This window comes from Parus major, chromosome 3 (genome assembly GCF_001522545.3).
Source record: "Parus major isolate Abel chromosome 3, Parus_major1.1, whole genome shotgun sequence".
Taxonomy (NCBI): domain Eukaryota; kingdom Metazoa; phylum Chordata; class Aves; order Passeriformes; family Paridae; genus Parus; species Parus major.
The window spans coordinates 76,944,540-76,966,777 of NC_031770.1; the positions used below are offsets into that span (position 1 = coordinate 76,944,540).

The following is a 22,238-nucleotide window of genomic DNA, read 5'->3' on the forward strand; positions in this document are numbered from 1 at the left end:
TCCCATGACAGAGTTTCAAACAGAAATAATCAAGCCACTCTGTTTCCCTGGGATAAAGCGTGGCTTAGTTTTGGGTTTGGGGTGTTAATCTCCTATTTGATTTGATTTGATGGCTTTTGTAGCTTTAAGTGTGTTTGAGTACATTGTAGTTCTGTGGGGGTAAAGAAAAAAAACAAGCTTCAAAAAGCTTCATAAAAAGCTCAGCAAATAATGCAAGTATTCTCAAACAAAGATAAAATCCAAGTTCTTCTTATAGCAGTCTTTGTAGCTTTAATCCCTCGTTCTTTACCAGTGGCAAAGAAGATTTCATAAGCTACTCTGGATCTTACAGGGGAAGGAAAGCTTGTGTTTGCCTTCTGGCTTTGCAGTCCTGTAAGAAACTACAGCTGCAGATGCTATGTTGGCTTTATGTACCCTCATAACGAGTACCCAAATACAGCAAATCTTTTCTTTTTCTCTGGGCTCCTTCAGACTGCAGTTGCACTGAGTCCAAGTGTGCATTTTTGTCTCACATCCTCTCCTTACCTTAGTTGTGGTCTGGTAGGTATTGGCAGTAGAACTGATTGCTTTCCATGCACCTTCCTCCGTGGGATGATTTACTGTCTGCAACAGGAAAGGCAGTCAAGTTCCAGAATTAGAATTAGAGCCAGTCCATGGATAAAGGGACTTTAAATAGGCATCTAGGTATGTCAGACTCTGAGAATAATGGGAAGGCTTGCAACTCCTGCTGAAACCTTCTGATAACAAAAAGACAATTCTCGGGTCTTTGCAAGGTCAAAACCACAGTCAGAACCCTCTGGTGTAATCCAGGTATCCCCTTGGCACTTGCTCTGAGTTTCTAAATAGTCATTTCAGTCATCTTCTGATCATTTGATCATTATAAAAACATGTGAAAACTGTTTGGTTTTTTTTGCATGTATTGATAGTATTTCCGAGATTTGTATGTGTAGATCTGTGGATCCTAATGCAATAGTCACTGGAAAATATTTATTTATTTGTTTAGTTACTTAGTTTTAGCTTAGTCAAAAATCTACGATCTAGCTGTAAATAAACATTTCTTTTTCCTTCAGTTTTCAAGGGAGAACATTATAGTTGGTATCCCTTTGGCTGTGGAAAACACTGCACTGGCAGGCAGTGGCCCGCTCTTCAAGGAGAAGGGAACACCTGTATTCTTTCCCGAGAGCAGAAGGTGCAAAGTCGCACCCTGCACAAGTATGTCCCAAATTTAACCCAGTGACCTACTGCATGCGTCCCTGCTCTTCACACATTAATCACAACAGACGCACTCCAAAGGACATGCCAGTTTGTGTCCCAGGAAAGGATAAAGGATGTTTTGACTACCTGCTAACTTGCAGCAAAGACTAAAAGCTTGCATTTTAGGCGGTAAAACAAAGAGAGCAGATTTTTCCCATAACAGCTATGCAGTATGACAAGAGAAAATGGGATTGGGTTGCTTTCACAGCTTCTGCAATTTGCATAGTCAAAGAAGTTCACAGTGGTTTTGGCCATAGCCTCTCAAGCAGATAGAACTGCTTCTACCAGTTCTGCAGATAGGCTGGAAAAGCAGTAATTAATACAGCTTAGTAAAGAAAAAAACAATTTTGAGAGAACTTTCCATTTGCTTTTTTGGTATTTTTTTTTTTGGTGGTTGTTTTTTTCTTTGTCTTTTTTCTTTTTTTTTTTTAAGTGAAAACAATGCTCATTTATAGCAACTAAAATTTCAAGTACAGAGCTTCAGCACTGAATTCCACTAGATCTTTAAACTTGAGAATAGAACATAAAGGAAATTAATAACTTTTATTCAAATAACTTGCTAGCATAATTCTTTGACATTCAAAGGCTGCTAAAAGGAGCTGCACAGTGCTGTTATTCATAATTTGTAGCTTCCAAACTTTGGTGGCAATAGGGTAATATCAGGTGGGCCTTTGTTCTCATGGTCATATTAACAAAAGAGATGTCAAATACAGTCACCTTCTTTACTGTCCTGAGGTGTTGTCATCCTGGCAGATGACCTGGACACTTGACAATCCATTTGTACTTCAGCAGTTCCGTAATTTCTGATGGCATTTCTGCAGTGTGAGTAATATGTACACACATATGCCCACACAGGTACACATAAATAATTTAAAGGTTTAGGAAAAAGGGGGAAGCCATAAAACTGTATCACTCCTCAAGCAAAACCCCCAAATACTCATTTAAAACAATGGGCCTTTGCCAAAATTTCCAGCCCCTGTTTGTGTGGAGAACTTAAACTTTTTCAGAGAGCTTACCAAGCTGGAAGGCAAAATAAAAAAAGCAATCACAATTTCATTTTTCCCTCTCAGATTCTTTAATCTGGCAATCCAGCTCGCCCAAGAACAGTCCAAAAGGTTTTGTCTTTTACCCGAGGACCTGAAACCATCAACTACTTCAGAAGAAAATAGTATGTTGTTTGTTGTGCTTGGTGGTTTCCTGGCAGTGTTTCAGTGTTGGGCATTCCCCATTCTGCTTTGAATAAGCTATTTTGAGTAGCAGACTTAGTTCCAGTCCCCTTCACTGTAGCCAACTGCTGTAAAGAGCAATGTGAAAGCTGTGAGAGGAGATTTTATCAGGAAAGGGTTCTGTGCTTCTTGCTTTCCATGTTCATATATGTCAGTTAAGTAGCTTCTGAAAAACAAGGATAGAGGACAGTTTGTGTTGTTCCTCCTGTTTTCCTACCTGGTCTATGTGGAAGGTGTCCCTGCCCGCAGCAGCGGTTTGGAGCTAGATGTTTTTTAAGGTCCCTTCCAACACAAACCATTCTATGAATCTGTCTTCCCCCACACATCTACCATGCCTCTTTCCTGAGGGCATCATCAGTTTATTTACAGAACATTGAAAATGCATATTAAACTAAGCCTGACTCACTCAGTGTAGGAAAATTAGTAGCATAATTATATAATTTCTACTGAGTCATAAAAATATTCATGAGTATACTTTGTCTAGTAGGCCTGTATAGAATGTATAGGTCAATGCATGTACTGTGTGTAAACATTATTTGCATGTTAACTAAAGTCCTTAAAGAATGTGAGCTCTCATTACCTTGTTCGTCTGGGTTACTCTCTCAAGAAACAATAATGACACAATCCTCTGAAGTGAAGAAATAGGTTTTATCTCGATAAGGAACATAAATCTGTTTGGCCTCTTCAAAGCAACCTCCACTGGGAATCCTTGCTTCCTTATGGTACCAATCTCTGAACAACCTGAAGCACAATTTCTTTAGAGTAGACACCTGGGGTTTAAATAAACATTCATCACGGAGACTACAGGCATCCTGACAGAACTTAAGAAAAGAAAGAGATTCAATGTAGACATGAAGCTGTAGTACATTTTTGCTTGTATTGTGTGCATTCTGCCAATAGCAAAACCATTATGAGTAACCAAAACAATACAGATTAGTCATATTTAATGACAGCAATTCTGTTTAAGGGTCTGCAGGATCAGAGTCCTTAGTTTTGGGTTTTTTTGCACAGTATCTATCCAGTTGTGCTGTAGGGTCTAGGACCAGTATAAGGAAAGCAGTGAGTGACTTTGCAGTGGGACTTACTTCCAACATCAAAGCCTCTACACTGTGATGACAAATAATCTGTTCATAAACAGCCATTCCACAGTCTGCAGGATATATCCCTGTTCCTGTCAGTTTAGCTAAGGAAGGAATTTCCAGTATTCTCATCTGCATTTGGAATCCATGTGAAGCTTGCCATACAGAAATGGGGCTCATGGCCCAGCCCTGCAGCCAGCCCAGGCACTGATGCTTCTGCTCACTGCCTGTGGTGTAACTCATGGGGGACTAGTTTGTGACCCTTGAACCACTACGGCTGTTCAGCAATTCCAAGGGTGCTCCCTGGGCTGTGGGCGCTCCATGTGTTGGAGCCATGCGGCCTCCTCAGCAACAGGAATTCTTGCCTTTAGGAGACGTTAGCAAGTGTCTGCAGGGCCCTGCTGTGTGCCCAGCCAGACCTGCCTCTCTAGAAGCCCCATGGTTAAATTCTCCCTGGGTTTCCCTCAGCTGTCCCCCTTCCCACTCAGAGCCCAGTGAAGGTCCTTCAAGGCGCTCTGGTCTGGAGCACCAGCCGTCACTCTCGGGAGCAGCACATCCTCAGCTGCTGTCCAGGAATGCTCTACAGTGTCTTTTCCAATTGTCCATGTATATTCTGCTTTACAGCAGAAGATACTTGATCAATGTGAAAAGTTCATTTCTTAAGACAATCTTGCTAATGGCCCTGGCACCCACAGTATGTTTGGCAGGAGGAAAGTCCATGTAGCCTGGTGGCCCGCAAGTCTATTTTCAATTATCTGGGGTGCTCAGAGAAGAAGACATTAATATTGCTGAGGATGACATAGCAAATTACTACTGCTCCCTAACCTTTTTAAATTGCTAACACTGTTGTAATCTGTAATTATAGAAATCAGTGTGAGAATTGTGGCACAGTATAATTATCTTTCCTGATACTTTATTGCTGTATGAATTATTAATCAAAATCAGTCTTGTATAGTATTTGCGGCAACTAAGAAGAATAATCTATAATTAAATTTCGTTGTTTCTATTTTTGTGCTGGTGTTTTATGATGTTGTAATTGATAATTAATTGGTTAAAAATTCACACAATTCTTGGGAGTTTCATGTGACTGTGACTGCTCAGTATTCAGCATTTATTAATTGAATAATGGGCTCACTGAAGAGACCTTTGTATATAGTCTGCTGTCATTACAATGAGCTCTCAAAAATGGTGAATTAATCATTAGGCCTTTCAATAGTTTCTTTTTAAAGGAAAGCAGTGACAATATAATCATATCCTTTGTTGTTATAGCTATAATTGAGAGATCGCAATAACCAATTACAAGCATGGTCATTTTAGGAGCTCTGAAGTGTCAGTTATTGATAACTTTCTTCAAAAACAAAGTGTTGATTACACAAAACTAGTCTTTTCATAGAAAAAATATTAGGAGATGGGGAAGGAAGCCTGGAAAATTATTTTCCTCCCACTTGCCACTTAAAAACAGTGCATGTTTATCTCTAAAAACTGTCAAGTCTGATGTGCTTCTGCTGCCAATTGTCAGAAGTACAAGTTGCTCTCAACTTTTTTTCATTATTTTATCATCATTCTCCCCATTTTTTTTGAGTACCTTTTGCTAAATTGTTAGGAGGGAAAAAAATAACAGAAAACCTCAGAACAAAAGAGCATTTTTTCACATTCTGTGCTTGAATCTCATTGAACAAAAATACTGTGAGATGTATGTGCAAATCTGTAATGCAGACTCCAGCTACTGCTGGCCAAAGAGTCTTCAATGTGTTCAAACTGACCACTTCAAATTGTTCCTAAGATTCTTTCTTCTGCTGTTAATGCAGCTGATTGAGAGAATGTGAACTAGAACTAAAAATACTCCCAGTTCAGTATTGATCGTTTCTTAACACAATAAGGAGAAATTTGGGAGTCACCTTCCATAGCAGGACATAAAATGTAATCCCCAGCTGATGCTTCCAAGAAAAACCTGTGGTTCATTTTATACCAAGTCAAGTACTGCAATTCCTAAATGAGGAATCACTCTCTTATCTGTTGCCTTCTGTATTAAAATGTAGCACTACAAGCATAATGAGGAGATACTGATAAACCTTTTTAGGCCTTTGCAGTGAAGTTGTTGGGAGTCCTCCATGCACTGCTGTAGGTGTGATGTCCTGTTCACATTGCCTAGGGTACAAGGAGCAGGATGAGATGATGCCTTTAGGTCCCTCTTTTTCCCCATCCTTACTGGTGGTTTGCCGTGGACAGACTACAAAGATGCTTCTGCTGCAGTTTTGATACCTTTTATGAGTTGAATTTAGCATTGTATGGCTTCTCACGTCCTAAACCGACTGCTCTGCTGGAGCCATTGGGAGCGGGATATCCTGGTGTTGGTGGCGCCCACCACATGTAATCTTTGGACAAATGTTTTCTGCTGCTTGTCTTCAACAACTTGGTCCTGCACAACTTCAGTTCCTGTTCAAGAAAGGGGAGCACCAGGCGGCATGTCCATTGCTGTCTCCTGCAGCTGGAGACACAGGGGGTGAGGAGGTCCAGGAAGCAGTAGATTCGGGGTTTCATCTATGTTTTCATCCATCAAATAATTTGTTTCTTTATTTTGCAGTGGTTAGTAGCTCAGGAAGGATGAGTAATATAAGCACATTTGTAGTTGGACTGTGGAATATTGTCTCTGGAATATACATGCTGCAGCATGTAAATATTCATCCCATGTAAACTTACTCTCTCACTAATGTGGCTCTGGATATTTTTATTAGGAGTAACTAATCCTTTTACACATGCAGTGAATTCTCTGCCCAGTGACACACAGCAGTGGTCAGTTGTACATATGGTTTATTGCAATGAAATCTCTCAAGGAAAAAATAAACAACCATCCTGCTATGAGGATGTGGTACTGTTTTGTTTCATTTCAATGGTCAGGTATCACAGCCTCTCCAGGCAACCTGTACCTCAGATTTTCCTTATATTGTCTAAACCTCTGTTTTTTCAAATTGTTCCCAGTGTCTGGCTGTGTCGTTGACCTTGCAGGAGGAGTGCCAGGCTGCTGTGAGGATTCTCTACGTACATCCAGGCAGTGTGCCATCCAAGAATTAAGTGTTCCCAACCTTGCTGTAGCTCCAGAGATCAGAGAAGTTGGGGCATGTTGAACAGCATGACCACAGCCAGGTGTAAGCCAGTTTCTGGAGAAATTTCACTCCTAACCTGCTGAAAGTTGTCCCTGCATTCCTCCTCTGTTGAATACAGTTTATCCTAAGTGATTTCCAGTCTGATGCAACTTCTCAGCTTATGACAATTGAGTTTCTCTAACAGCCATTTCTAAAGGTTTTGTCAAAGAATTTCTGAAAGTCAACACTAATTACAGGTACCGGTATTCCTCACTGCTAATTTGACACACTTCAGGAATTCTGAAAGAGCCCATCAGAGACATGACTTCCCTCTGCAGAAGCCATGCTGTTTTGTCACGATGATAATTTGCCTGGTTAAGTGCTCTGCAGCTCTGCTATGATAGAGATTTACCTTTTCACATAATTAGCCCAGTTCTGATGCAGGACTTTCTGGTGTGTCTTGATAAGATTTTTTTTCTCCCCTCATGTTTCCCTTTAAAAACAGACACTACGTTGCCTATGCTCCAGTCCTGTGAGGCAGGAGTTGTGTTTTTGTGATACGTAATGTATTTTTGGTAGCAGCTCAGTCAACGTGTTTATGAGTTCCTGGAGAGTTTTGGATGAGCGCCAGCCAGTACAGACAACATGCTGCAAGCCAGAGTGATTTGGATGTTCCATGAGCAACATTTTTGGTCTTCCGAGGTTTTGTATGCTTCCTCCATGTATGCCCATGCAGAAGGGTTTGGTGGGATCTTCCACCCATCACCATGGAAGGAACGTGTAAGCAACCTTTCAGTTCACTTCACTGCAGTTGCTGGCTTTTACCAGCGACTTTTTTGGCTCTGTTTCAATGGTGCTTTCCTTGCCCACAATAGTCCGTGCCAGTTTCTGGAAACTTTTGTTTCATAGAGGCTTTTTCTGGCAGCATGGTGACCTATATGCAAACAAATGCACAGCATGTTCTTTTGAGCCAGAGAAAGGCTTGCTGAGACATTCCCTTTTTGGTTTGAAGAAATACCAAGTGTGTAGCAATGATTTCCATGAATAAGGTTCTGCAAACTCAGCATAATACTGAATTCAGCAAAAAATGATGCAGTTTGAATTAGCACTGTGTAAACAGCTTGCAGCCCAGCTTGCCTCAGAGTTCAGAGATAATACCACATCCCTGGGTCTTTTTATTCCAAGGAGAGAGGAAAAAAAAGAGTTGAATTCTGCTAATTTTCGTGCTACTACATGCCAAAGTCCTACAGTGACCTTTTTGCTTTGCCCTCTAAACCCTTTCCCTGCGAAAATGAACAATATACTTCCCAGTGAAGGGTTTCACCATCTTGCACCTTTCCTGCAGGATAAAGCCCTCTTGGAGAGGAAACACCTCGTGTCTGGAGGTCATGTGGTCGATGTCAGATCGTGGAAAAGGAAAGACTGTAAATCACTTGTGTTGAAACATTAAAAGCTGATAAATAGGTGGTCCTGAGCCGTAGCCCAGCCCCGGTTTCCCTGTGCGCAATGCAGGGCTCGGGGTGCTTCCTAGAGCGGCCAGGGGCACGCTCAGGGGGAAGTCTGTGGAAGGCTGAGATTGCAGCTGCCGGACAGGGCATCCACGTGGATTCTCAGTGGCTGTGGGAAGGCGAATGGTGTGGATCCACCTTCAGGAAGCCCCTGGAGTCTACAGCAGTAGGCTGGGTGGAGGTCCTTCCCTGGAGCGCAGGTAGGGATCCGCTGGAGAGGATGGTGCAGTTCACAGCCCCAGCACCTCAGGACTATCCCAGTCAGGTTTCCTAGCAGAGAAGGCAGGCTTGCTCACCAGCGGGGAAATACACCATGGTATTTTCAGCACTTCACAGCACATGCAGCAATTTTTAAAAAAAAAACACACTTGATGAGAGCTGTAGTTAAAAAGTGAGAAATTACTAATTAGTAACCAAGTAATTCAGGGTTTGATTCACATAAATTGCACTATTACTGTAAGAGAGGATTGCAATTTCGGGCTAGCCGGGGTGTGGTGGGTTTTTTCTAAGGCACTGAAAATATAATTGATGTTCTGTTCATTATCTGCCAGGTTTCGGGTTTCTTGTCTTTTTTTTCATCATTTGAGATATTACAGGCATAAGACATGCCTGGAAAATAAAAGGAAAAAAAAGCTTACTGCTTTCCCCTTTGCACTGTCATTTGCAACTCTCAGGTTTTCCCACTAGATTGTTCTTGTAAACTCTTTCATTTCATAGCATGCAAGAGTGACCACTTAGAACATCATTATAGTGCTATCATTAGCATCAGAGTTTAGTTATACAGAAACCTGTGAGATGAGCTAATGTCATTTTCTCTTTTACCTTGGTGGAGTGCTAATAACATGATTGCTGTCAATTCTTCTCATTAGTCTCAATTTATACCGAGAATTTCTTTATTTTTTTTCTGGTTAAGAAATCCAGCTGGTATAACTCACCCCCCGAAGTGTCTCTCTCCCCTGCCTGTATGCAGATCAATTAGCAGCTATGTATCTTCTCTCTAGATAAGTTGTTGAAGGGCTCATTTGTGTTGCTTGGTTGTGGTTTTTTCTGTGTTCATATAAGCATTTCAGCTGAGTGCTCAAAAGTGTAGCATGAGTCAGCATAAAGATTGAATATACCAGTAAAAGAGAATCTGTAAGCACTCCATTAGGACTTCCAGTAATATTACAGTTTTGTGCTGTTGGCAAAAATACCTATTTTGTACAGAGTCATCATAGCCACTGGCTTAGAAATAACTCACAATAAAGGTGGGAAGATGAAGTTACCATTGAGAAGTTTAGTCAATATAAGTAAGAAGTGTGTCCTCTTAAGTCCATTCTTGTCTAGATGATTAGTGTCTTTCAAAGGGCACTGTAGGAAAATGGTAAGCTTGTTTGAACTCACAGCAAGAGAAGTAGTTTTAAGTTGTGTCTAGTGAAGTGCCTGTATATTGCACTAGCAAAGGAGAATGCTGCAATGATCCACATTAAAAGTTAGCAGAGGAGGAATTTTGCTTTTACTTGATACAGTAGTCAGATATTTACAGTGCAGCCGTACTGTACCAAAATATCATCATCTTAACCTTAACCCTTGATACCTCTGAATTTTACCTCTCAGAAGGCAGTTGTTCTCAAGAAGGAAAAATAATTCCTTAAAAATACTGCAGGTTTGTGCGTTTGCACAACTTTCCCTTCAACAGCAGACAGAGTAACACATACAAATAATCCTTGTCCCCATGTAAGCCTGAAAACAAGCAGGTTTGCTTTGGGATACATAGTCTGTTCAGTCACAGCACAGGCTTTTACACCTTCCTACTTGGAGAAGTGGAAATGGGAAAATAATGCAAAGAGGAGTCAGTCTAATGCTGGGCAAAATGTTTTGGGTAAATTAATTACTTCAATGTGTTCAAGTGCAAAGGGGGTTCATGCAGTATGAGGTATTGGGGGGAGCTGTTTCCCTCCACCATCACCACTGCAAATCCAGCAGCCATGTTCAGAGGCTTTGCCAGTCCTACATGTGTCAGAAACTGCATAACATCAGCAGAGAATTTCCCTGACTCAGATAGTAGTAATGGCTGTGTAAGGGGTGTCAGACATAATTCCAACCTCTGCTCTGCTGTCAGAAGGAGACCTGCAGGCAGGATGAACATCCATTCTGGTCAAGGGATTTTTTTGTACCAAAAAAGATTATTTGGGTCTGTGGGTTTGGATTTCAGGAAGATCTACTCTTCTATAAATGTCACTAAGCCACTAATGAAGGCATGTTGCTTTAGCCATACATGGCAACAGATTTCTTCTGGAGCTGCTAAATACCTTTCTCTCCCTCTTAAGGCTTAAAATTCTGATTGAGAAATTAAGTTGCTATAATTAGTGGGCTGCCTTTGTCAGGTACATTTCCACCTTGCCTTTTACTTGAGCCGAGGTCATCAGTCTGACTATGTAGTGCTGCCAGTCTGCTGGAGAATAGACTTAGGGGTTTGAAGGGTTTTTCCCTTTGATCTGAAAATACCAGAAGCAAGTCCAAAGCCCTTTTTTTCACCATTAGAAAACCCAACAGTCACTCTAGCTTTTTTTTTTTTTTTCTGAAATCTTCTAAAATTTCCAATGTCCCCATGTTATTGCCACTACTAAATTGGAAATTGGAGATGCATAGTAGGTGGTTGAAGAAAAGCACTTTGCAGTCTGTCTAAACCCTATTTTGGTTTTGAGGGGGGAAGTTGGTGGGGCAAGTAGGTAATCCAAGCATGACAGGGTGAAATCTAGTGGCATCAAACCAGTATCAATCATGGTATCTTTCCCTAGGAACTTGGATTTAAGCATTAATGGGCTGCTTGGCTGTGGTCTTGAGGTATCCAGATATTGGGCTGACTCTCACCAGACCTCATTCACCCAGGGACCGTGCTGCTCCTCACGTTTGTGCTTTCTTCTCCCTTGTGCCCTGCAGGGTGTGAACGGCATGTCTGTGGATGAGAAGACTGACTCCCCCATGTATGTGTATGAGTCAACGGTGCACTGTACCAATATTCTCCTCTGCTTAAATGACCAGCGGAAGCAGGACATTCTCTGTGACGTGACGCTGATCGTGGAGGGGAAGGAGTTCCGCGCCCACCGGGCTGTGCTGGCTGCCTGCAGCGAGTACTTCTTGCAGGCCTTGGTTGGGCAGACGGAAAATGACCTGGTGGTCAGCCTGCCGGAGGAGGTACAGTATGTCACCGTGCCCCCACCCTAACAACGTGCTTCTTCCTCCCACGTGCTGAGGAAAACCTCTGTGGTCTGCTGGGGTGGCCAAAGGGAGGGTGGCACAGGTGTCAGTGGTTGCCCCAGCACTGCTCAGGATGTGCTTTTTCTGTTTGGGTGGGTTGCAGATCACTGAAGGATGGACATGTTCACACCATGCCAGCCTTATGATGGAGGCAAAGTTGTAAGATGCTTCAGCTTGCCTTTGCCACTGCTGCTGAAGGAATTGTACCCAAATATTTCATTACCATAGCCTCATTCAGGACAGTATTAGGACCCTGATATTCCTCTGCTCTTCTAGACAGGAAATTTGAAAGGAGTGATGTGACAGGTACATGGCAGGTTATTGTTGAAAAATCATTTGAGCTGTCATGTTGTTGGGAGTTTCATTGCTGTCCACCCCTCTCTGGTAGCTCATATCTTTATTCCACTTCTTTCCTCTCTCCTTCACTGACTGGCTTCCTCACAGCTCCCCTCATAAAGAGTTTGGGATCTAACTGTGTTTTCCACCGAGAAACCATGAACAGAGTCTGTCAGAAAGTGGAGGTTTTGTCATGCAGCGTGGTTCCCACAGCATGAGGCCCAGGGACATAGAAAACACATACCTCACTGGAAAGTTTACTTTATTTTATCACAGAATCTCACTGGCTGGCTTCCACCCCCACTGTAATTTCCTTACAGCCGTGACAGCACAGCTACTGTAGGGCGTGCTGGTGGATTTGCTGCCCACAGAGGGGAGGTGCGTGCCTGATGGCCAGGGCTGCCATCACCACCTGCTGCCTCAGCACTGCCTGCCCGGTGTCCCTGGCTGGGAAGGGTAGCATGAGAAGGGTGGCAATGTACCCAGGGCACAACACAGAAGTCGCTCAGGGGGAATGCACTCTGGAATACGGAAGGCTTTTTTCACCATCATTTGCTTAGTGCCCTTGAAGAGGCTTGGTGTGTTTTTAAATGATGACAGGTCCCAAAGTGTAACACAATATTTTTCCCCCTCTGGTTTAGTTTCTCCAGAGACTTCAGCACTGTTGTAATGTTGTCACAGCACAAGCTGGAGAGCATTAGAAGTAGGTCACTGGCTGTGACTTCATGAGTCCTGACACTGAATATTACTCATGAAGACACTTGAACCCAGACATTTTGCATAGGAGTTTAGAGATATCGCAGAGGATGTGCTAGGATGCACACTTTGATTCTGCAGTGTCCACTAATAATTTCCAGTGGAAGAATCAAGTCTCAGTCAGTGTCGCATGGCTTTCTCATCACAAAACAAGGGAAAGAGCAGAGAGGTGACAAAACATGTCCAAGGTTGCACAGGTGTGAAATGGCAGGAGACTATCAGTGCTCTTCTATGTAGCCTTAGTGAAACCTCTGTATAATTCAGGTCCTGTTAAGAAAAGCAATTGAAATTCAAATAAGCATGTAGAAGAGTGACAGAGATGTTCAGAAGAATGAGCCAGGCCTAAAGGAGAAGAAAGGACCATGGCAGGTTTATACTGCTGGAGTGACAACTGAGGTGTGCTGCAGCTCTAGTTTGGCAGAGGAGCTGAAACAGCTGAGGAGGAATTTCTCTTTAATGCTAAAAGACACTGTTGGCTCAAGCATTGATTGGTTTCAACTGGCTTTCAGTAAAAGTAGTTTGGAAATTAGAAGATTTCTAAATCTAGCAGACGTGAGGTGCTAAGGTGCAGGCCAGTGGAAGGGTCATGATGTGTCTGCACTTGGTCACCTGGTCCTATGTTAATATGACACTAAAGATTTAAAATATAACGGTTTGTCTTTCTATGAGTTTTTTTAATGAGATGCTGTCTAAGAAAAAAATCCTCCAGTTCAACCACAAATTATTTCTATTTAAGTGAATCCCCTTTGAATAACTGAAGTCTTGAAGTTTTACATTTTAGAATGTATCTCAATGAAAGATCAAAAAATTTTTGTGACATAGGGTTACACACTGGCTGCTCTTACAGCTTCAGTGAAGCTCATGGAGTTGCAGAAGTAGTGAATCTAGTTCTTAAGGTTTTTCCAAGAACTCTGAAATTGTCGTGCCTTACCCAACACCAACACTGCTACTTTGCAACTTTGTCCTTCTGTTAGTAGCAGAGTACCAGGGCTTTGACTTTCTCATCCTGGAAAGGAACTCTCTTGACCTATTAAAAGAGATAACAACAGTTACCAATGTTTACTTGTACAGATATTTTCCATGTGCAAATTCATTGCTGCTAAACACATTGAATCTTAGTTTTCTCTGTGGCTACTTTACTGGAATGGCTACGTGTGAGGTGTTCAGCTAAATAGTTTCCTCACAAAAGCTAGTCACTTGGATAAGGAGAGCTGCCTGATGCACCTTACTATTTCTCAGTTAGCCCTTGGTTAAGATGCACATCTCTGCTTCTGGTGTTGCTCAGCTTCACAGCGCTGGGCGCTTTGGTGGTGCCTGTGCAGAGATACGGGAAGTGCTTCCAACAGCGCCGGAGCTCCCTGCAAGAGGAACTGAAACAGACCTGGTTTTTAAAAGCTGATAAAGCAGAGGAAACACCATCTTGGTTATATTGCATTTAAAGAAGTTAGCAGGGTCATCTTTGGTTCACTGGCTAAAGAAGCTTCCCAAGGCTACTGTTTTCAGTCTGTGGTCTGCAGAGCTCTGGCAGCAGTGAGTTATTTCTTAAGGTATCCGTGAAAACTGACTTACTCTGTCATGTAGGGGGTTATTTCTCCAGTGGAAAAATTTCAAACTGAAGTTGAAAGTGAATATCCTGAGCAATTACTTTTTTCGTGCTTAGAGACAATTTATTTTGGTATATAATATTATAGAAAAATAGATACTGAAAATAATTTTTAAATACAGTCTTCTATAAAGAAGCTCAAAACTTTTCCAAAGGTGACAATTGCTTATAAATTCAGAGAGCTATTTTTAAGTCAACCACACAAACATTGTATGTTAAATTCGAGCATAGTTTGAAAACTGCTGAAGTACATTGTGGAGAACGGGCATTGTTGTTACTATTATTTCTCAAAGGTTTGATGTCAGAGCTGGATAAAGCTTTACATATAAAGCTTTTACATTCATGTTATGTTGGTGTGAGGAAGCTTAACATCAAAGAAAAGAACTTATTTTTGATTATTCAAAGCAGTAAGTCTGCCTCTGAAGTCTAAACTGCAGACTTTTTTTTTACTTCATAGCATGTTGGGGTCATTTTGTTAATATGGCAGCCAGACATTGTTAACTGTTGTCTAGCTAAACAGGGAACAGATGTTTTTCACATTATTTCTTGTTTATATCCAGTTACAAGCGAGAGCAGTCCTTACAATACACCAGTCATTTCAGTAGGGAGACATTGTGCACACACAGAATTGGGACTAGTCGGCTTTAGAGGGTTTTAAACCACTGCAAACCCTTGTGTTAGACATTTCAGGTTAGTTCAAGCATGTCTTAATGTGCCTCAGTTCAAACCTTTTCTTGACCAACTTAAACAAAGTCAGTATGGAGCCGATTCTGCACTGATTGGAGAGTTCCCATAAACCCTTTCGTGCTGGCCTTGGTAATTTGATTTTGTACCACACCTTTTGTTAGGGCAGCATATTTCAGTTTGTAGACAAGCTGCACAGAACAGCTGCATAATAGCAAGGGCTCAGATGTAGCCGTGGTGTGTGAGCTATCAGCCCTCAGAGCAAGTTAGAGAAATGGAGTGTTCCAGCTAACCTACAGCTAATAAGAGGGCCCCATTAGCTCTTAATTTCTGTGCTTTTTTCTTCATGCGCAGTTTTGCCAAACAACTAGAACCTTGCCTGCTTTTACCAGGGTTTTTTTTAAGCAATTAATGCTGTTTTCCTCTAGCAGGTGCTCTTAAATGCAACCCAGAGTTAGTACTTTCAAAGAATTGAGTTTGAAGCTGTAAAGTTGGTTATTCACTCCATACCCCTAACTGTTGTTTTGTTTTATTTAATCACAAAAACTGGTCTTCCTTCCTCTAACAAGGCACTTAATTAAGTTTTTAATTTATGATAAGAAGTTAAATGGCACTTATGACGCTTTTTTAATGGTTTCCACTTCCCATCCAGATTACAAAAAAAGGTGTGATGGAGAGAGACACGGCTGTCAGCCAGGGGTATTGTAGGTCATGCCAATATTAGCTGGCAGCAGGCCGTTATCCAATTAACATTGCTTCATCGCTGCAAGTAATAGCTCTTGAGTAGATGATTGAGTCATTCATGCTGTAGTGGTACTCAACTTTACTTGAGAAGGAGCCAGTCCTTCATCAAATGGGCTTTTTATTTGCTATTATTACCTGCCTAACTCTGCTAATGGAAGTGCACAGCGAGTCTGCATGGGCAAGCTGAAAGCTGGGCACTGCACAGGGCAGTGGAGCATCGTCTGTGCAAACACCTTATTCACTCGGTCTTTTGAAAGCTGAGGGTGCAGTTAAATGGTGAGAAGACAGAAATAGAAACAGCAACAAGTAAAACTCCTCAGTGGCATTAGATTCCTACAGGTTAGAAACAGAGGTTCTCAACCCTACTTGCATTTTTTTTTTTGCTTAGGGGCTTACATTTGAAAAACACTTTCTCCATCCATGAGTGCACCAAATCCTTCCTCTCAGATGAAGCCAAATAAAGGTCTTCTGACACAGCAGACCAAGCTTTCTTTAGCACTGGTCTGATACCAGCCTTTGTGTTCTTTTAGAAACATGCTTCTCCGGTAGGTTGGTTAGTTTTACTTGTAGCCCTTGAATTTCTTGAATCTGTTTCAGAGTGGTGACCGTTTATTGCAATGGACTGTCTGCTGGGAATGTTTGCTTCCAGAAGGATTAAACTGAGCTATCTGTGGTGTCCAAGTTGTCCAAGGGGCAAAAGGAAGCAGCATCTCTTTCAGGACGAGGTTGTGGGATTTATCCACACAGCTCTTTCCTTTGCTGTTGAGAGAATGATGATGTTCAAAGTAGATCTAAGCACACACCAAAGGCTGAATTCCTCCACGTTCTCTCTCCCTCACTGCTGCAAAACCTGCCTTTTCACTGCAGGGTCTAGTACTGTGAAATTTGTCATCTGCTTCTTCGGCTGGCGTGGGTTAACTCCCTCACACGGTTGGTTAAGCTTTGCAGGGAGAAAGGCAGGACAGGACCTCGGATGTGGGATTCAAGGCTGGCAAAAGCTGAGCATGTTGGAAAGCGAAGGCATGCAGCAGCACTCTGGGTGGGACTGAGCCAGGCATCTAACATTAGCATGGCTCGTAGCTGACAGGGAGGAGAAATACTGGCAGCTGCTAACCATCCATGCCAACCTGCCAGCCTGAGGGAAAAATGCTGGGAATTAGCCAACAAGAGATGATTGCGATGAGGAGAAAATCAAAGGCAGCATGCAGGAGGTCAACTATTATATACCCTGCTGGCTAAAGGCACTTACTATTCCTTTTTATCTCTCTAGAAATAAACACTGTTCTCTTACTTCGTCTTTTTCCTTTCTTTGTATTCCTTGTATGTATAAATATAATATCTTTGAAGAGTTTAGGGACTGAGCTGGGAGTGCTCTGCACAGGAGCATAGACTGAAAGAGGTGATAAATGTGGAAAAGAGGAGCAAGAGGGCAAGAAGTTTATTTCCCAGCTGGAGGGATGTTTAACACGGTAGGGAACAACAAAAGACCCTTTTTCAGTGGCACCCTGGAGATATATTAGGAGTAGCTAAGGTTAGGTCTTAGAGAATGGAAAGCAGTAATGTGGTTTTCTCTTTACATGACTGTATTGCCCATTGATGTTCCTCACAGATTGCAACGCTGGCCAGAATTATTTCTGCTTTGGCTCAGGAGGGGGCAAGAACCTGAAAGCCATTATTCCCTTCATCTGCAGAGCTTTTTTGCAGTGGCAAAGGGTTCAGACTTACTTATGCCTCAACCTTACCTCAGTAATGCCACTTCAATCAGTCCATATGGATATATGGTTGGGTCTTTGGTTTTCTAAATTCCTCCCAGGGAATGTGTTATTTTTCATGCTGCCCCACAGTGCCAATACTGACCGCACAGAGGGATGACTGGAGGCTGCAGCTCTGTAGTGAGAGTAAAACTGAGCATTTGTATATTCTTAGAAGTCTGACATGACAGGACACTAATTCAGGAGAAACTGTGAGAGAGAATTGGATGTTTTTTATGTGTGTTGCTTATGTAGCACAGTACAAGGTGCAAATGATGTACTTTGTTTCTAGCAAGTGAGCAATAGAACAGAAATGAGGTCTTCAAGATGTGATATGGAATTCCATCCATGTATTGCTGCAAAAGCTTCCAGCACTGCTTGATTTTTCATGCCTCAAGTGTGATGAAGAAACTAGCCACATACTATTCATTCTGCATAGTGTAACTTCCATTATTTTCTGATGAGGGCTGTCTTGCTATTCATAACGTTCTCTGATCTTTTCAGGTGGAGAAAAGCAAAATACTTCTATGTTGTGGTGAGAGCTAGGCTTCAAAAAGCAAAACAGAAGTCATGTATACATGCATCTTAAGTAGAGAAGATCTTGCAGTAGCTCCTTCCCCTCCCTTTGGCAGTATCTGTACAATTTATTTATTTATTTGAGTAGGCATGTAAAAGTGTACTGTCAAAGGGGATAGGGAGATGATAGGGAGCACAGAATTCATCAACTGGAGTCAATTTTGTTGCCTTTGTTAGACTCCTGCCTGCCATTACTGTTCCACTGGGCTGATTGGCTGTGATTGTACTTGCTAGTGAAAAAGCGGTTTGCAGTGTGGAAACATTCTTGGTCAAATATAACAAACATGATCTAAAATGTAAAATATATCTTGAATAGTAAGTCCTATGTTAAGGGCATGAGAAGAAGCAATAAGAATATGTAACAGGAGGTGAGTTGGTTTTGTTTGTTGTGTTTGGGGTTTTGTCTTTTTTTGTGCGTTTGTTTTCAGTTTTTATCTGCTGTGTTCAAATATAAATGAACAAAAATGAGATGGCTGAGTCACGTCTCTGCCTCAGCTCTGAGCATTTTGGCCCTGCAGACTGAGATCTCCCCCTCTCCTCCCCCTCCACTTAAAATTGTCTTACCTTTGCTTTATGTCTTATCTAAAAATGCCTTTCAATTTGTTCAAAGACTTCAAACCAGCTATCTGCTCTTTTAGAGTCCAGAAATACAGACTGGGCATTTGACTAAACAGACAGGTAATGTCCAGTGAAGTAACCTGTCAGCTTCACAGCATCATTCACCACAACCTGCAAGGTACTTTCTGATTACAGCACCAAGTTCTGTTCCCAAGACCCCAAAAAAATAAGATTTTAATCTTCATACATCACTTTCTGTGACAAGGATTCCCTGGTGAATATTGTCAGACTGACTGTTTTTCTCAGCTACTACTGAAATTGAGCATGTTATGTGGTGGAATATACTCTGTATTCAAATGATACTTTACAGCAGTCAACAAATATCAAGCCTAGGAGGTATGGTTCAGTTTGGAAGTGAAGTATGGGTTTTAGGTGAGCAGAAGGCAATTGAATTGTACTGGGATTTGGGAATGAAATGCTTTTTGTTTTACAGGATTGGGGTTTTTTAAAGGAAGAAGTAGACACAAACATTCTGTTAAATTTGGTGCAAACTCTGATGAGCAAAATGGCTGGTTTATTCCAGGATTTTTTGTGTTGTAATGAATTTTCATCTGTCCCATTTTGATGAGAGACAGCCAGCAAACACCTCTGAGTCCCAGTGCAGTCTAACACTACTAAAAGCTTTGTCCCTGGGCACTTTATTTACTTGAATAAAGTAAATGGGAGCAGCTGTAGCTGGTCAAGCTACAGATCTAGCCCTGGCTTGGTTTGTTTAAAAATGTGAGGTTTCATTTCTCTGAAAGCACTTAAGAGGAGGCTTGTGTGGTTGTTTAAAGACTTAAATGAAAAGAATGTATCAGGCATCTCTCTAGGAAGTGTGTTGTAAATTACTGGGGAAAGATATCAAGAGAGCCACTGGCAATTGTTTTGAAGCCGGATTGAAATCAACAGAAAAATTTGGCATGGGTTTTTAGCAACAAACTCTCCAATGATATATGTGTGACTGCACATTGTTTCATAACTGTAAGGCAAATGGCCTTTGAGAGTGACAAAATTTAGACAACCCTTTAAGAAATTTGGTGCTGAGCACTGGTGTAGTTCAGTGGAATTCAATATCCTCAAAGAAGATAGATCAGATTTGCTAATCAACCCTTCTGTCTCTTTCTTTAATCTGACCTTGTGAGAGTTGATGGCATCAAAGTATGCATTTCATTGTGTCTGTTTCCCTGCACACAAAAGTAGTTAAATTTTTTGTATATATATATATATTTATATTTATATATATTATTTTTTTATTTTTAAAAAAAAATTTAGAATCCTTTATAAGACATTGTGGAGAAAGTTAACTTGCAATTGAAGTGGTACCCTGCTCTTTGCTGGGGTCCACAGACAAAATAACCATAACTGAACTAAGAATGGCAAAACAGCAATACTAAAACTTTCACTAAAACCAAAATGTAAACAAGGTGTCACCAAACAGCTGGAACTGAGACATATCAGCTCTGAAGTTAAGTAGTGGTAATATTAAACTTTCAGCAGTAGATTTCTGAGGTCTCTTGTGACCAAATAAAATACTGTCATCACGTCTCTGCACATGCTGGAGTGGAAGTTGATGCATCAGATGGGAATTACAGCACAGGTCTGTGCATCAGGTCAGTGATGATCAAATCACCTTGTGTGAACAACTCAGCAATATTTACCTCTCTCTGTGGTTCACATTACATCACATGGAGGTGAACAGACTGACCCACAGCTGGCACAGCTGCTGGTCCCAGACAAGCCCACATATCTGACCCAGAGCTTCCAGCTTATCAGTCCTCGGCCAGTTTTAGTCTCATTTTCTTCCCTCTGTATAAGGCACTGAGGAGTTTGTTGGAGCAGCTGCAGCTAGTCCAATTTCAGCTTTTCCATTTCTCAGGATGATCAGATTAGGATGGAACTGCTCACCTTACCTGGGTGACTGGTGCTGAGTGGCAGATGGGGTCTGCTCTGTCCTCTTGCATCACTCCTGAGGTCCTGTGCACTGCCATTGACAATAACTGCTGAAACTACCACATCCAAGAGGAAAGTAGATTTGGAGGCATAGAGCAGATCAAAACAAGCCTGTGAATTGCTAAAGGCTCCCTGTCCCTCACCTGGAGACTGGGGTGCTTTGAGGATGCTTAATTCGGAAATTTTGCTTAAGTGACAGCAGTTGCAGACCAGACCATCCCATATATCCCAAACAACAGGTGAGCAGGTTCCTAGCAAGACTTAATCTCTTCCAAAGAGAGCTAATCATTCTTGGCAAATGGGAGCTGTAGGTTTTCAGGACATCAAAAACAGGCCATCTTTCTTTTAGTGTTGAAGGAACCATATTTAGTTGAGTATATATTGCACCTGGTCCGCATCATTCCCTGCAGCAGCTGCTCATCATTTCAGAGCAACACTTCAGAGATACAGGAGCGTGCAGACTTGCTGTAAGGATAGCAGAGAGATTTGGCAAGTGTTTGCCAGGATGGATTTGTGGGTGCTGTTGTGTTCTCAGTGCTTCCTTCTGTTCCTGCAGTGTCAGATGTACTTCCAAAAGACAAGGCTGAGGTGGGTTTATGGGGGTAGTAAAAGAGAAAGGAGGCCATCTAAATAAATTAATTGGCCCAGAAAGGAACCTGAACAGGGCTAATATTTCAAAGACATGTGGGCATCCAGTGTGGTGTACTTCAAACACATGGTAATACTCTGCTTGAAATTTGCTTGCTTTCAGTTGTGATGGGACCAAATTCCCTCACCTCTGCATGTACCCCTTACTTTATGTTCCCAGAAGGGATGGGAGTGCCATCTGTGTTAATGTTTCAAGGTTTAGAAAGTAGATCAAAAGAAAAAAGGATTGTCCATTCACACTTTACCAGTATAGTTCTTAGTTTCTGGGAAAAATACTTTTGATCAAGTGGTCCTGGATTTCTGAGGCTGTCATCTAGGAGACCGAGACTACATTTCTGACTGTGTAAAGAGAGCTTTTGCTTCTGAGAAATGTCTTGGGTTTTCGCTTACCTTTGAAATTCAGACCTGTGGTTCTCTGTTTCAAGGGCCTGCAGCCAATAAGAAACAAGTTTTAAACAACTCTGAAAGCAAAATATCTTTCCATCTCTGACCACACAGCAGTAGTACAACATGCCTAGCCACCTGTCCCCCAGATACATAGGCAGCCTTCAGAGAAAATGTGCCTGTCAGAGGATTCCTGGTCAAGTAAAAACAGAATAAGTTCGAGTTGTTTCCTGTTTCCTTCAAAGGACAATGTTGGAGCCAGTAACCTTTCAAGACAGGAAAAAGCTGTGAAGAGACAAAACCTGACAACTTCCCTTCTGATTTCCATAGAGAACTAGTGCTCATTTCTGTTTCTGGAAGGGGAAGCTGGACTTGAGGTGGATAGGTCTGCAGCCATTCAATCTGTCTGTTGAATTCAACTATTTTTTTAACCTTCTTTTTGTCTGCAGATCTTCTTGTACCATGGATGGCTTTCTGCATATTGCATTTTTGTTTGGACATAAAGCCAAATCAAGAAGTTTCTGTCTATTCCTTGAGCTTGCTAGTTTTCAGGAGACTGAACACATCAAACCACATTTTAATGGGTATGTTTTAAATGTTGGAATTGATTTGTCAAATGCAAGGCACAAAAAATGGAGAGTTGGCTCTCTTTTGTAAGATCCATCTCTCCTTATCATTTTTCCCAGTTTGTATAAGCAGTAGCCATTAAGGTCACATAATATCTATACCATTGTCCAAGGAAATGAAGAATGAAGAGATGTCCCTGAGATGTATAAGCACTGGGGCATTCTAGAAAGAAATTTGTTCCCATTTACA

General features: G+C 41.7%; 1 protein-coding gene across 2 annotated transcripts in view; it reads left to right on the forward strand.

Annotated features, from left to right (window-relative positions):
• BACH2 (BTB domain and CNC homolog 2) overlaps positions 1 to 22,238 on the forward strand; it is a 139,480-nt gene that overhangs the window by 83,269 nt on the left and 33,973 nt on the right. For both annotated transcript variants that reach the window (XM_033512871.1, XM_033512872.1), the window contains exon 4: positions 11,073 to 11,327. In XM_033512871.1, coding sequence (XP_033368762.1) covers positions 11,085 to 11,327 — 243 coding nt within the window. In that variant the 5' untranslated portion in view covers positions 11,073 to 11,084. The remainder of the gene's footprint in view (positions 1 to 11,072; positions 11,328 to 22,238) is intronic.